Consider the following 16,216-nt stretch of genomic DNA (forward strand, 5'->3'; position numbering starts at 1 on the left):
TTCCTGACAAGATGGCTGTCCAGCTGCCTCTTGAAGGCCTCTAGTGTGGGAGAGCCCACCACCTCCCTAGGTCATGGGTTCCATTGTCATACTGCTCTAACAGTGAGGAAGTTTTTCCTGATGTCCAGCCGGAATCTGGCTTCCTGTAACTTGACCCCATTATGCCACGTCCTGCACTCTGGGAGGATCGAGAAGAGATCCTGGCCCTCCTCTGTGTGACAACCTTTCAAGTCTTTGAAGAGTGCTCTCATGTCTCCCCTCTGTCTTCTCTTCTCCAGGCTAAACATGCCCAGTTCTTTCAGTCACTCTTCATAGGGCTTTGTTTCCAGACCTACCCTCGTGTGCGTAATGCCAAATTTGAGCTTACCGTTACTTGCAAGTTGTGTGCCTGTATCATAGCTAGGGCTAAGCACTGCTAGCATATATATTCTTCGGCCCTGATGCACAGTTCCATATGTGGGAGGCATCCTCCAGGCAGAATTCCAGTGTCTTGTGGCCTATCTCTTATAACGTTTCTTTCCTTACCTATTTAGCGTGTCGGTAGCACAACCTTTAAATTGTTGTGGATCACCCAGAGAGCTTTGGCTATTGGGTGGTATAGAAATGTAATAAATAAATAAATGGACCATCCCAGAGGTTTCACGTTGCACCTCACAGCACGTGGGAGCTGCGTTGCCGAAAACACAAATCCATGCGGTAAACGCCGCAAAACGTGGAACCATCCCCAATAGAAATGCAAGAATCACAGCCTTGTGACGCCGATTTGCTTGGGTAAAAAAGCACTGTCCCTTCCCCAGCCCACAAACAAGTTCCATTCCAGCACACCACTATTTATGACTAATGTACAGCTTAGCATTAAAAAAAAATAAAAGGGGTCGACCCCCCCTCCTCTTCCCTGGTAAGTGTTCACTTACGCCCACGTTTGCGATAAGGCCATGACTCATTTGCACAAAAGCACCTGCCATTGAAAGCCTTTGCCGTACGCGATTTCCAACAGGTAGTAAATGGAGAATTCATTAAAGAACATTTTGCACGAAGAGTTGGCCAGTAATAAAGTAGATTTTATTTTATTTGTTTGTTTGTTTTTTAATATGCTCTCACGGTCTCTTTCTCTTGTAACTCTTTTGAAATACAGCTCGTGCTTAACAGCAGGGATTTAAAATGTATTTTATTCATTACATTTTTTTTAATGCCATCCTTCCTCCAAAGAGCTCAGGGTCCTACCCTCCGTTTATAGAATCATAGAATAGTAGAGTTGGAAGGGGTCCATAAGGCCATCCAGTCCAACCCCCTGCTCAATGCAGGAATCCACCCTAAAGCATCCCTGACAGAAGGTTGTCCAGCTGCCTCTTGAAGGCCTCTAGTGTATGACTAGTGTATGACTAAAAGGTATTTTAGTCATAGAATCATAGAATAGCAGAGTTGGAAGGGGTCTATAAGGCCATCCAGTTCAACCCCCTGCTCAATGCAGGAATCCACCCTAAAGCATCCCTGACAGGTGGCTGTCCAGCTGCCTCTTGAAGGCCTCCAGTGTAGAATCATAGAATAGTAGAGTTGGAAGGGGCCTACAAGGCCATTGAGTCCAACCCCCTGCTCAATGCAGGAATCCACCCTAAAGCATCCCTGACAGAGGGTTGTCCAGCTGCCTCTTGAAGGCCTCTAGTGTGGGCTTTTATTGTCATGCCGGTGCTGTGAGGTAAATTAGGCTGAGAGAGAAGGGGGCACAATTGCTCCACGTGAGCTTCAAGCCCAAGTCAGGATTAGAACTCAGGTTTCCATAGTAGTAGTAGTAGTAGTAATAATAATATATATTTATTTGTTACCCATCTCTCCCTCTGGATTGACAACACAAATGAAAACACCACAAAATACAGAAAACTAATTCAAACGTTTAAAACTAATACATTATTAAAAGCAGCACATTATTAAAAAAAAAAAGGCATCTTAAAATTCTACTGGGTAGGCCTGCCGGAAGAGATCAGTCTTTATAGCTTTCTTAAAATCTGGAAGACTGTTAAATTGATGAATCTCTCCCGTCAGGTCGTTCCATAATCTGAGAGCAGCAGAAGAAAACGTCTTCTGGGTAATAGTTGTCAGCCTTGTTTTTGTTGGCTGGAGAAAATTCTTCCCAGAGGACCTGAGTGTGCGGGGCGGATTGTACGGGAAGAGGCGATCCCGCAGGTCACCTGGACCCAAACCACGTAGGGCTTTAAAGGTGATCACCAACACTTTATACTTCTCCCGGAAACGAATCGGCAGCCAGTGAAGAGATTTTAAAACTGGTGTAATGTGGTCCCCCCTATGACCAGCCTGGCTGCCATATTTTGAACTAGTTGAAGTTTCCGGACTAGGCTCAAAGGTAGCCCTATGTAGAGCGCATTGCAGAAGTTGAGCCTCGAAGTTACCAGCGCATACACGGCCGTCTTAGTCCATGGGGTTCTCCTCCTTCTCCCTTTTCACAATACAGGGATTCAGTAGACCCTTTCTCCACACACTTTGAAATCATGAGGGGTCATGGGACTACATTTTTTTTAAAAAAATATTTTATTTAAAGTGATACAAAAAAAGAATAAATACAAACAATCCCCTAACAATTAATATCAAACCATCGGTTATAGGAATATGTATAATGTTCCGGGGGGGGGGGGAATTAAAGTTGATTGATACAACTTCTAGGGGAAAGAGGCTTAATCAAAGTAGAAAAAGAAAAGTTAAAAAGAAAAATGAAAAGAAAAAACTGCACTGGCTTCCAGTCTGTTTCCGGGCACAATTCAAAGTGCTGGTTAAGACCTATAAAGCCCTATATGGTTCGGGTCCAGGTTATTTGAAAGAACGTATTCTCCCTTATGAGCCTGCCCGTGCTTTGAGATCTTCTGGAGAAGCCCTTCTTTCAGTCCCACCATCTTCACAGGCGCGTTTGGTGGGAACATGGGACAGGGCCTTCTCGGTGGCTGCTCCAGAGCTCTGGAACTCTCTTCCCGGGGCTCCCTCCTTGATGGGCTTTCGGAAGCAGGCTAAAACTTTTTTGTTCCTGCAGGCCTTTGGAGAATAGTCTGTCCCTCCATCTATGTTAATGTCTTATAATTTTGTTGTGTATTTTAAATGTTTATGGTTTTGTTCCCCCCACCACCACCATGTATATTTTAAACTTTGTAAGGTCGCCTTGAGGCCCAGCATTGGGCAAAAGGCGGGATATTATAATAATAATAATAATAATAATAATTCTTGTTACAATGTCCATATATTCATAGCTGAAACAGGCAGACATTGTTGTACATTCGGATGTGACGCATATTGAACGAATCGCCATATGGCTTCGGACGACGTTGATTCTGATTCTTGAATTTGAACCAAGTCATAAGTGCGACTCCATGAGTTAGCCTTTCCCACTGCCGGTCCCTCTGCACATGCGTCTGGTATGTGCAGCGCTCCAGACCTTAGAGCTCCCATGAGCCAGGATCTCCCTTTCACATGCAGGAGCATTCAAGTGCATAGAGCATATACCAGCCAACCATGCTTGGAGGGGAGTTGGGAGGCTGCTGCAACCCATGAATATGTGAGAGGGCTGAAGAATTGCCGTTTTGAAAGAGGAAACGGGTTCTCGATCAATACTTTAGATATAATTTTATGTTCTGGGTAGTGTAGTAGCCTTGAACCTTGATTTCCAGAAGGAGGAGGAGGAGGAAACCTTTTTTTAGAAGCTGAACTTGGTTGTAGAAAAAGTCACTTTCCAAACCATTGTGTTTGATTTATACATTGTCTTATGTCCTCTTTATTTCTCAATGACCATATTAAACCGGAAGCCTAAAGAGTGAAGTGACCTGTCTTCTGCTGAACCAAACGCTTCCGAATTCTGACCAGGGCCGAATAGAGAGGAACGAGTACCTCACGCGATTTGGAAGCTATACTTCTACTAATGCAGCCCAAAATAGCATTTGCCTTTCTTGCAGCCACATCACACTGTTGGCTCCTATTCAGCTTGTGATCTACAACCATTCCAAGATCCTTCTTGTTTGTGGTATTGCTTTAAGATTTAAAGAAGCCTTAATCGTATATGGGTTTTAGCCGGTTTTAATCAGTTATATTTGCATAGGAGTAAAAAACGAAACAACCACTAGCCTCGAAGCACAAAATAATTCTTAGTTTGTACACGATGCATGCCTTTGGGAATTCCCACAAATTAATTTAAATTAAGGCCTCTTTCTGTCTTGAACTGACAGCCCCCTTGGCTTTCTTAGGCGTTCTCAAGTTGTAATAGTATTCTCTCTCTCTCCTTCATTCACAGCATTCATAATTGTATAAACCTCTGCCATGACCTCCTTTTTCACTTGTCAATTTTTTAAAAACTTCGAAAGCCTTGGGACGTTTATAACCTTTTCTCAAAGGCAAGGTGCTACAAGCCTTTGAGCATTTCGGATGCCCCTTTCTGCACCTTTTCCCAGCCCTTCTTGAAACGGGTGCAAACGAGATTTGCCAACAATACCTTTTACTTTGGGTGTGGGTGTGTGGGTGAGAGCAAACAGCCCTGAACGAATTGCTTTGCAGAATCCAGAAACGTCTCCTTGCATCCACTCGACCAGGTTTAAGGCCCGGGTGCGCCAATTCAGAGCCTATTTCGCTTTGTTCGGGAGATGCCCTCCGAGGACTAGCCTCGCCCTCTTTATCTTCACGGCCACAGGTTGGGAAGGATAATGAGAGCTTCCCCATCTCAAGCAAAACAGATGAATTGCTCACCAGAGCATGGCCAAGGCGTCTCTCAACAGCCGACTCTCTTAGCGAAAGTGTACAGGGCCGTCCACGCGGACCTGTAAGGTTGAGTAATTTCCCCAACGCGCCTGAATTATATTTGCCAATTGATGCGTAGAGAGCGGAGGCTTTTAAAGAGATACGCGCTTGACAAGAACCCACACCAGCACATTTTTGCAGGATCCGTCAAGCGTAGCCAGAGGGGAGTATATTTACTCGGTTACAAGGTCATAGATCGGCTGTTATTTTGAGGTGCCTTTAAGGAGCCTTGCTCAGAAATCTCATTCTCCCCACGTTTCTACTCCCGCTTTAACCAGACTGATTGACCAGCAAGGAAGCATAGCTGATAAAGCAGGAACAGACGGTCTGGCTGAAGTTCTATTCTCAGCAATGTCAGAAGTCAAGTGTATGTTAGACAGTCCCTTGATATCCAAATATTTACTAAAAACGTCTGCAGAGTATTTGTTACTGGTATCGGAGCTTCCATCGATATTTGATGGCGTTTTATACCCGGCCTACAAAATTACTTATTAAGACTCCAGCGATTGATTCGTTAGATGAATTGATCCAAAGGTTTTTAATTAAAGAGGGGTCCCTGATCAATTGGTTGGGCTGTGTTAATGGCCTTCTTAGAATCATAGAATAGCAGAGTTGGAAGGGGCCTACAAGGCCATCGAGTCCAAACCCCTGCTCAAGGCAGGAATCCACCCTAAAGCATCCCTGATAAGTGGTTGTCCAGCTGCCTCTTGAAGGCCTCTAGTGTGGGAGAGCCCACAACCTCCCTAGGTAACTGATTCCATTGGCGCACTGCTCTAACAGTCAGGAAGTTTTTCCTGATGTCCAGCTGGAATCTGGCTTCCTTTAACTTGAGTCCATTATTCCGTGTCCTGCACTCTGGGAGGATCGAGAAGAGATCCTGGCCCTCCTCTGTGTGACAACCTTTTAAGTATTTGAATAGTGCTCTCATGTCTCCCCTCCATCTTCTCTTCTCCAGGCTAAACAGGCCCAGTTCTTTCAGTCTCTCTTCATAGGGCTTTGTTTCCAGACCCCTGATCATCCTGGTTGCCTTCCTCTGAACACGCTTAAAATATGTCCAGTCCTGGCGTCCAGGCCTGGACACACTACTCCAGACGAGTCTTGACCAATAGAACATTGGAACTTCAGCTATTGGGCAGTATAAAAATGTAATAAATAAATAAAACTGTCATTTCTCGCAAACTGGAATAGTGTGTTGAGTTCTGGATGCCATATTTTAGGAAGGCCATTGCATTATTATTATTATTATCATTTTATTTTATGATTTTATTGTTATTTACATTTCTATACTGTCCCATAGCCGAAGCTCTGTGTGGTTTACATAATATCAAGACATTTAAAAACCATATACAAAAATTAAAAACCACAAAAACATACAATATACACATCCATTTAAAACCGCTATAAGAACTTTAAAAAACGATGAGCCTAAAAAAACCCAAAAAAAACCCAAGCCCAGCAAATTAAAATTGTTCATTTTAAAAACAAAGGAACCAGAAAAACAGTGGCTAGTCAGTTGAAGAAGGCTCCTCAGAACAGAGTTGTTTTCAGGAGGCAACGGATGCAGCCTAGTGTCGGCGCCTGCCTGACCTCCAGGGGCAGGGAGTTCCACAGGGAAGGGGCCACCACACTACAGGCTCTTCTCCTGGTGGATTCTGAACAGGCCATAGGTCCACGTGGAACCACCAGGAGCATGCCCTCCGACGACCTCAGTGATCGGGCAAGTTGGTAAGGGAGAAGGCCCTCTCTCAGGTATCCCAGTCCCAAGTGGTTTAGGGCTTTGTATAGTACCGGGCATGTGTTGAAATTGTTCAAAGGGCTACATCAGGGCTGGAGTTGATACATCCCAGTGGCTATGGGCCTATTCCTAGACAGAAAAGAAGTCCGTCAACTTCCAGCATGCCCCAGCCGTCTTCCTCCATCAAACCAGCACACTAGAGGCCTTCAAGAGGCAGCTGGATAGCCCTCTGTCAGGGATGCTTTAGGGTGGATTCCTGCATTGAGCAGGGGGTTGGACTAGATGGCCTTAGAGGCCCCTTCCAACTCTATGATTCTAAGTAGGTTAGCTTCTGAGAGGGCTAATCAGTGAGCATCACAGATGAGCCAGGAGTATAACACCCTGTGATCCCAGTGACATAGGGCAGGATACAAACCTTTATGTTAGCGAAACTTTAAAAATTCTGGACTATTATCCTTGTTTCCTGCCCATTCTTTAGGAGAGAACTTCTACATTCACCTAGTTGTTTGAACTGTTTTGCTGCTTTTGCCGTCATCGTTCTGGGTGGTTTTATTGTTAGCTTTTATTGTTTTCACTGCTATTTTACTGTGCATGTTTTTATTGCTTTTAATGTTTTAAACTGTTTTTAAAATGTATTTGATTGTAGCAAGCTGCCTTGTGAAGGCTTCTGCCCTGAAAGGCGGCCAAGAAATGTTTTAAATCAATAAAATTAAATAAAATTAAATTTTCCATCTCCAACCCCTCTGTCCCCTTTCTGTTTCAGACCCAGGCGTGCATGCTTCTCCAGAAAGTTCTGCAGGCCCGAGATTTCAGACTCTTGTTGTCTGAAAAAGAATGGGAGGACTTGATTAGAGAGAGTACCAGCCAAGTTGCAGAGGTGAGTTGTTCCCGTGTGATTTGAGAACAAGACAAGTAGAACCTCATGGGATCTGAGCTGGCGGTGACGGAACAAGAGAGAGATCACTTAGGATTGTGGTGGAAAAGCTCGATGAAATGTCCGCCCAGCGTGCGGCCGCTGTAAAGAAGGCAAACTCCATGTGAGGCATTATAAGAAAAGGAACTGAGAATAAAACGGCTGGTATCGTACTGCCCTTATACAAATCGATGGTGCGACCACACTTAGAATACTGTGTACGGTTCTGGTCACCACACCTAAAAAAGGATATTATAGAGCTGGGAAAAGTGCAGAAAAGGGCAACTCAAATTATGAAGGGGCTGGAGCGTCTCCCCTACGAGGGAAGGTTACATCAACTGGGATTGTATAGCCTGGAAAAAGGGAGACATGATAGAGGTGGACGAAATTATGCATGGTGTGGAGAATGTGGATAGCGAAACATTTTTCTCCCTCTCTCAAAATACTAGAACCCAACGGGGTCATCCCATGAAGCTGATGGGTGGGAGATCCAGGACAAATAAAAGGAAGGACTTCTTCACACAGCGCAGAGTTAAATGATGGAACTCACTACCACAAGATGTAGTGATGGCCACCAATCTGGATGGCTTCAAAAGGGGGTTGGATCAATTCCTGGAGGCGAAGGCTATCCATGGCTACTAGCCCTGATGGTTGTGTGCTATCTCCAGTATTCGAGGCAATAAGCCTGTGTGCACCAGTTGCTGGGGAAGATGGGCGGGAGGGTGCTGTTGCACCATGTCCTGCTTGTTCATCCCTGGCCAATGGCTGGTTGGCCACTGTGTGAACAGAGTGCTGGACTAGGTGGACCCTTGGTCTGATCCAGCAGGGCTCTTCTTAGGTTCTTTAGATGCCAGATTAATTTTGTCAGTGAGCTCTTTCACTACCGGAGAATTTTGGGTTGTATGTAGAGATGTACAGGATCTAAGTGGTCTGGAAAAGGAGAATAAATGTAGCCCTGGGCGAATTATATAATGGATAATATAAGATCTAATGTCCGAGATCTTCAATATGTCCTGATTCTCATACACAAAAGCACTCTTTTATAGGTCTGTTAGAAAATCTTCCAGCCAGATACTCAGTGGGCATAATTTGAAATCTGAGCTGGGTATGAGCACGCCTAACAGGGAAAAAGGTTAATTCTCGCAAATCAGTAGCCCTTTTACGATCTGTTTCGGTTTTGGTATACCACGTAGCACATTTGCAGTTTTTCATGTATTCGGAATCTCTTTTGGCAACTTCACCAAAAACAATATCTCGGATCTTACATCCGGATACGTCCTGCATTATAACGTGCTACGTGCAGAGCCAGGGTCGCGTGCGGAGAAAGCCGCTCTGTCCACGCACAGTCGAACCTGGAAACAAAGAGAGGGGTTTGCTGGGCACAGCTAGGGAGTCCTTGCAGAGACGATTCCCCCAGAGAACAATCCTGCTATTTAAAATGGTGTGTCGGTCTAGCTGGAGATGGTACTTAGCTCAGAGAGAAGTAGGAGTTGCAATGGCAAAGCTTCCTTTTTTTATATATAAAAAAAGTCTGCCCAGCTAGGCAGCCAAAAGGCTGAACTGTTGCAGCATTTTGATTAGGGAAGGGTTTTATTAGGATTCAAGGACTTGCTATATCAGTGAAATTGACTTCTTATTTTCGGTGGATCGGATAACTGATCCAATGCCTTATTTTCTCTTCTTTTGTAATGACACTGAAGAAACTGAGAAAGGGATGCTGGAGAAACTCGAGACAGGCTGAAATGGGTTCCGATTTCTAAGAATCTGCCCTGCGGAACCCACTGTGGAACGGGCCCCCAAATTTACGCAAATTCATTCGTGGGGAAAATACGCACATTTCTGCCGAGTCGTATGCCACACTGGAAAATATACACGGGGGGAAATGGAATACACTAAATTTTACGTGCTAACATAAACGATGTAAATTGTTGTGAATATTTTAACGGTGTGTGTGTGTGTGTGTGTGTGTGTAATTAAATGCAATAAATAAATAAATAAATAAATAGAATCCATCTGTGAATGGATGCCAGAATGAACAAAACTGCACAATCCATCTATATAGGACGGATTTCACAAAAACTGGACATTCCTAAACCGCGTTGAAGTTGTCGTTGCTGTATTAGTAGTAGAAACCCCTCCTTTTAATCTCGTTTTCCATTTTCTTGATTGTCGATCTCCCTTTTTTACAGACTTTAAAGACAGCGGGTGAGTTCAAGGTCAAAGTGGACCAAGAGAAGGTCATCAAATGTCTGGAGCTGCTGAACTACCTCATCAGGACGGTGATCAAACAGGTACACACCAGTCAGTCTTACAACCTTAATTCTTTAGCTTTTTTTCTGGCTCGCCAGATTTCCCCAGTTTGCATCACGTGAAAGCTTCTCGTTCGAATTAAGGTTATTTCATTTGGAATATGGGCGCCTGGGGGGAATTAACCCTGGAAAAGGAATTCTGTTTGTGTGTTTAAGCGAGAGACAGGCTCCGAGGGGGATATCTCAACCCGTGTTTCCTAGGACAGCTTTCTATCTTCTGCTAATGGAGCTCTGGGTCAACCACAAGAATGGCAGTCTAAACTCTGAACTTTAAGGGCACCGGCTAGGCGTGATACTAGGCCCACCACCCGATTGAGCCTTTGGTCAGCTGAGCTCAAGAATCAGTTCTTCTCTGCTGTCAGCCCCATTCTCAATCTGAGCATCGCACCTCACAAAAGCCAAGAAACTTTTGCCTTGCTAAGCTGAAGACAAGCAGCCCTGCAAGACCCTGAAATCTGGCCACTCAGCCCTGACAGCGAGAGAATGAATCATTGACTGATTCGATGGGTGAATGAAATCAAACAGTGCATTGTTCATAGAATCATAGAATAGCAGAGTTGGAAGGGGGCCTACAAGGCCATCGAGTCCAACCCCCTGCTCAATGCAGGAATCCACCCTAAAGCATCCCTGACAGAGGGTTGTCCAGCTGCCTCTTGAATGCCTCTAGTGTGGGAGAGCCCACAACCTCCCTAGGTAACTGATTCCACCGTCGCACTGCTCTAACAGTCAGGAAGTTTTTCCTGATGTCCAGCTGGAATCTGGCTTCCTTTAACTTGAGCCCGTTCATTCATCTTCTCTCTCAATTATCATAGAATCATAGAATAGTAGAGTTGGAAGGGGCCTATAAGGCCATCCAGTCCAACCCCCTGCTCAGTGCAGGAATCCACTCTAAAGCATCTCTGACAGATGCTTGTCCAGCTGCCTCTTGAAGGCCTCTAGTGTGGGAGAGCCCACAACCTCCCTAGGTAACTGGTTCCATTGTCGTACTGCTCTAACGGCCAGGACGTTTTTCCTGATGTCCTGCTGGAATCTGGCTTCCTGTCACTTCCTGTTCCATTGCCGTACTGCTCTAACATTCAGGAAGTTTTTCCTGATGGGGAAGGAAGCAAAAGCATGACGTAGAACAATTACACATTTTGCATATGCAAAACCCACAAACCTTTTCATATCAGACACAGATGATCTGTTTGGTTTTTTAAAATAATAATAATGCAGGTACGTCGCTGCAAGGTCATCCTTCTGCTTCCTTTTGGCATAGCAAACATCTTCTTTTGAATGTACATTCATGTGGGTGGCCATTGTTACATCAGGAGAGACCCATTGGAAGCCCTCATTCTCCCTTGCGTGATAAATATTAGGCCTCACCAGGTGGGGCTGAATTGAAACGAAAGAGCCTTACCATGCCAAAACGGTGTTGGGGGGACCCCGCCCCCAAAACCGTAGCTTAGCTGAGCTAAAATATTGTGCCAAAAATGAGCCAAAGTGAACTGAATCTGCAGCTTGTCTGTGAGCCCTGTTCAGGATGCTGCATTTTATTGTTTCTTGGGTTGAATATAATAAATATATAATTTATTATATATAAATATATATATGTTAAAATATAATTTTAACAGCATTTAACAACGTTAAGTTTGTTTTTAATGGACCCCAGAATTGTTGTTTTTAAATGGATACTGTTTTTATACTGTTTTTTTGTGTTTTTTTTTTAAAAAAATTGTATACTTTTAATGTTTACTATTTTTATTGTTGTAAACTGCCCAGAGAGCTTCGGCTGTGGGGCGGTATATGTAATAAAATAAATAAATAAATAACTCAATTTCTCCTTGAAATTTGAGTTATTTATTGCATTCTTTGCAGCGAAAGCTAACAGATGTAGAGTCAAGTTTTTGGATAGTATTGGTGTGAGGTGTTATAAAGATTCAGAGATGTAAATGAATTGTGTTTGAGAAGTGTTCGAACCCCTGCCAAAGGAAGTGAGGCAGGTGGCTACCAGGAGCAGGGCCTTTTCTGCTGTGGCACCCCGGCTGTGGAATGAGCTCCCTAAGGAGGTTCGCTTGGCCACCTACATTATATGCTTGTAGACGCCAGGTGAAGACCTTTTTATTCTCCCAGCATTTTAACAGTCTATAAATAAATTTTAACTTGGCGTTTTAAATTTGTAATTTTGCATTGCTGCTGTTTTGATCTGGGTGAGCTTTTATATTGTATTTTATAGTATGGTTTTATACTGTGAATGTTTTTAATTTTTGTGAACCACCCAGAGAGCTCCGGCTATTGGGCAGTATAGAAATGTAATAAATAAATAAATAAATAAATAAAGGTGTATGCTGTTCACCCGTTTTACCATCATTTTAGTAATGGATGTTATGAATCTGATAGCTCCGTTGTTTTAACTGTATGTAGTATTGTATAATAGTATAGCAAAACGTCAAGTCTGTATGTGTTGCAATGATTTGTGGATTTGAGTGATAAACGTTTTGGTTTGGGGGTTTCTTGGGTGCAGGGTATGAACCACTCTGGTTTCATGGTGTCTTCCTTTCAGGAGCTGAGTGTGGATCTGGTCGAGCTGCGTGGCGTACTCCAGGTGTTGGGTCAACACGAAGTCTTTAGGAAGTCCACACGACTGGATGATCACTTCTGGAACGTCATGAAACTCCTGGGCTTCACGTAGGTGCCTCTTTCGTGGGAATTGGAACTCCCGAGTCAAAAATTCGACTTCCTGTGATCTCGGTGGCTTCTGTAAAAATAACAATAATTTAAAATAGTGGTCTGATGGGATCTGAGGCACAACAGCTGGGCTAGCTTTCTCTCTCTGTGCCTGAGGCCGTGGAGGTGTCATTCAGGTCAAGATGGCAACAATCTCTAGGCCGTTGCTTTTACTACCCTGCGATTTTCTCCACCCAGCAAAGGGCTTTTTCTGAATACAGAATTTTAAAGGAAAGGAAAGGAAGGAAAGGAACCTCTCGTGCAAGCACTGAGTCATTACTGACTCTTGGAGGGACACCAGCTTTCACTGACGTTTTCTTGGCAGGCCTTATAGCGGGGTGGTTCGCCGTTGCCTTCCCTGGCCATGATTACCTTTTTAAAAGCACACCCAAAAACGGTGTATGTTATCTGCCTGTCTCTGTTCTTGATTTGCAGGCGGCCTGCCAAGGTGAAGGCCCCATCCCAGCCGAAGGTCCCAACTGAAGCTGAACCCCTGAAGCGGAAGAAAAAGGGTTTCCTACCAGCCACCAAGATACGCAAGAACCGCAAGAAGGTTCCGCCTGGGCAGACCCAGGAGACCAGCGCTGAGAGCAAAGAAGCCGTCACAGGGGCCGCTGACGCCACCCCTGTGGGGAAGAAGCGGAAAAGGAAGAAGAAGAACAAGAACCGAGCAGGAGGAGGAGGAGGAGGGGAGAGCCACGGAGCGGAGCGTGGTCCTCCAGCGAAGAAGGCCACGCGGCCACCGGGCGATGCCAAAGAGGCATCTGACACACAGCAAGGCAAGAAGAGGAGGAGGAAGAAAAAGGGAAAGGCAGAGACTCAATTTGCGAAGAGCGGAAGTGACTGAGCATTGGGCAGGGGCTGATTTTATAAATGTACAGAGTCCGTGTTTTGCACCGTTTGGTTTTAATCGTTTATCTACGTTGCTGAGCGTAGGTGTGCAGGGATTTCTGCTTTTTGATTCAGGCCCCAGAATTAGAATTACAGGGCAAATATCCCCCTGTGTCATTCCGTTCGTGCCAGTGGCGCTGAAATAGCGGAACCTTCATCCCACCCGTCAGGCTTGCACAAGCAGGCATGCAAGCGCTTGTGCATTTTGCTTGTGCAACCCGTTGTGCAAGTGTAACAACGGGCAACCGCTTGGGCGAGAGAAAGCTTCGGCGAGCGCTGTTTGAGTTTGCAGAATGACACGGTTGGATTCTGCCCCTTGTAGTATACTACTACTGGTAGTACCAAAGTACTACAGGTAGTACTAAAGTACTTGTGATTCTTCCTCTGTGCTCCAGAGCAAGTAGCCTTGGAACACTAAAGGGTTAACACACACAGGGGGGGAAAACACACCCCAAAGAGGCAGAACACACACAGGGGGGAAAAACACACCCCAAAGAGGCAAAACACACACAGGGGGGAAAAAACACACCCCAAAGAGGCAAAACACACACAGGGGGAAAAAAAAAACACCCCAAAGAGCCAAAACACAAACACTGCCACATTCTGGTTTTGTAGCAAAACAACATCTTCTATTTGATGCTGATCAGCTAATGCACAACCTACTTACTGAACACATTTCTACTTTTGGACAACTCCCAGATTAATAATGAAACCTCTTCAATTAAATATGCTGATCTTTTAATTACAGAAGGCTGCAAGTTATTTTATGGTTGGATCTATGAAGTTTTTGATACAATATTTATAGTATCAATTATTTTGCTACTCCCTAGAGACAAATGTAAAAAGAAAAATACTTAATAAAAATGTTTAAAGAACTAGCAATTGCTAGGCCTGTGTTAGAAAAGGCCCTGTTTATTCTATGCATCCACCTGTTTCAGAGAGAGGAAGTCAATGCTACATCCTTACTATAAATGAGCAATCAATACAATGAAGGAATATAGATATTATACAAATAGTGTCCAAGGATATATATTTTTGTTTAAAATGCACTACTCTACCATTTATTAATCCTCATAAGTTACTAATGAGCCATGGTACCGGGTCCACTATGTATTTTTAAAGGCACAATTACAAACAATTCCAACAAGGAGAAAAGATAGAAGACAACAGAGGAAACCAATGTGGCTCCACAAAAAGCTTAGAGATGACCTGAAAACAAAAAAGGATACATATAGGAAGTGGAAGGAAGGCCAGGCTACAAAAGGAAGAATACAGACAGGTGGCACAGAAGTGCTGAAATGGCGTCATTCTCAGCTGAGAATGAGCTGAGATTAGCGAGGGATGCTAAAAGCAATAAAAAGGCTTTCTTCAGATACGCGAGTAGTAAAAGACAGGATCTTGGAACGGTTGAGGATCACAAGCTGAATATGAGCCAACAGTGCGATGTGGCTGCAAGAAAGGCAAATGCTATTTTGGGCTGCATTAATAGAAGTATAGCTTCCAAATCACGTGAGGTACTGGTTCCTCTCTATTCGGCCCTGGTTAGGCCTCATCTAGAGTATTGCGTCCACTTCTGGGCTCCACAATTCAAGAAGGACGCAGACAAGCTGGAGCGTGTTCAGAGGAGGGCAACCAGGATGATCAGGGGTCTGGAAACAAAGCCCTATAAAGAGAGACTGAAAGAACTGGGCATGTTTAGCCTGGAGAAGAGAAGATTGAGGGGAGACAGGAGAGCACTCTTCAAATACTTAAAAGGTTGTCACACAGAGCAGGGCCAGGATCTCTTCTCGATCCTCCCAGAGTGCAGGACACGGAATAACGGGCTCAAGTTAAAGGAAGCCAGATTCCAGCTGGACATCAGGAAAAACGTCCTGACCGTTAGAGCAGTACGACAATGGAACCAGTTTCCTAGGGAGGTTGTGGGCTCTCCCACACTAGAGGCCTTCAAGACACAGCTGGACAACCATCTGTCAGGGATGCTTTAGGGTGGATTCCTGCATTGAGCAGGGGGTTGGACTCGATGGCCTTGTAGGCCCCTTCCAACTCTACTATTCTGTGATTCTACCTTTATTTTTCCGTAGTTTATACTCAAGCACTCCAGGCTGTTAACCAGCTAGATACCAAATTCCCTTCTCAAAATTCCAATCTCTGTTTCCTGTAACTTCTGCTTCAGTATGGCATGTTGGTCTTTTGCCATGGATCTAACAGCATAATCCTACAAGTCTACTCTGAAGCAGGTCACACTGAATTCAATGGAGCATCCTCCCAGGTGACTCTAGGATTGCAGCATTAGTCAGACATTTTAATCCAGCCTTCCCACCTCAGCCAGCTATGGTAGCAGCAAAATTCCGGGAGTGATAGCCCAGCATGTCCAGAGAGCAGCAGGTTGGGGAAGGGCTAAATCAAATCTTTAGGAATAACGGCGAATGGCCGAAAAATACAATCCGGCTTTGTTGAGGTTAATACATTCGATCTTGTACTCCTAAAAAGCAGGTGAGAAGGTAGACAACTCTACTCGATGGCCGCATCCAGATGTAGCTGACATGCTAGCTTTCTACATGCGGGGATTTCGTTTGTTTATTTGGCACATGAACAGCCAGGAGGCGAAATGCACCAACCCCATCTTTAATAAAGGGTTACTCCTGGCCATGTCGTTCCATTAGGAACTCTTATTTCTCTTTTCTTGGTGCTGTAGTCATGTTCTGCGTCTGTGTGTATGGAGGGGGTGGGCGAGGGGTATCATGTTGGACATTAGCGGGGTGCATAGGAGGATCGCACCCACCCAGGCCATTAATTCCCCCCTCTTTTAAAGCTCAGTGCTTAATTATTCTTTAATGACACAGCCAGAGGAGGGCCGCCTCGGTGTGTGCCTTGAAC

At 44.5% G+C, this 16,216-nt stretch overlaps 1 protein-coding gene across 1 annotated transcript in view; it reads left to right on the plus strand.

The window, feature by feature from the left end:
* The window catches only part of MYBBP1A (MYB binding protein 1a), a 50,905-nt gene extending 36,726 nt beyond the window's left edge, over positions 1-14,179 (plus strand). The window contains exons 24-27 of the mRNA XM_063146725.1: positions 7,284-7,397; positions 9,623-9,724; positions 12,285-12,409; positions 12,884-14,179. Coding sequence (XP_063002795.1) covers positions 7,284-7,397; positions 9,623-9,724; positions 12,285-12,409; positions 12,884-13,295 — 753 coding nt within the window. The 3' untranslated portion in view covers positions 13,296-14,179. The remainder of the gene's footprint in view (positions 1-7,283; positions 7,398-9,622; positions 9,725-12,284; positions 12,410-12,883) is intronic.
* Positions 14,180-16,216: the final 2,037 nt, after the last annotated feature.

The sequence above is a fragment of the Elgaria multicarinata genome, chromosome 22, assembly GCF_023053635.1.
Source record: "Elgaria multicarinata webbii isolate HBS135686 ecotype San Diego chromosome 22, rElgMul1.1.pri, whole genome shotgun sequence".
In the NCBI taxonomy this organism is placed as follows: domain Eukaryota; kingdom Metazoa; phylum Chordata; class Lepidosauria; order Squamata; family Anguidae; genus Elgaria; species Elgaria multicarinata.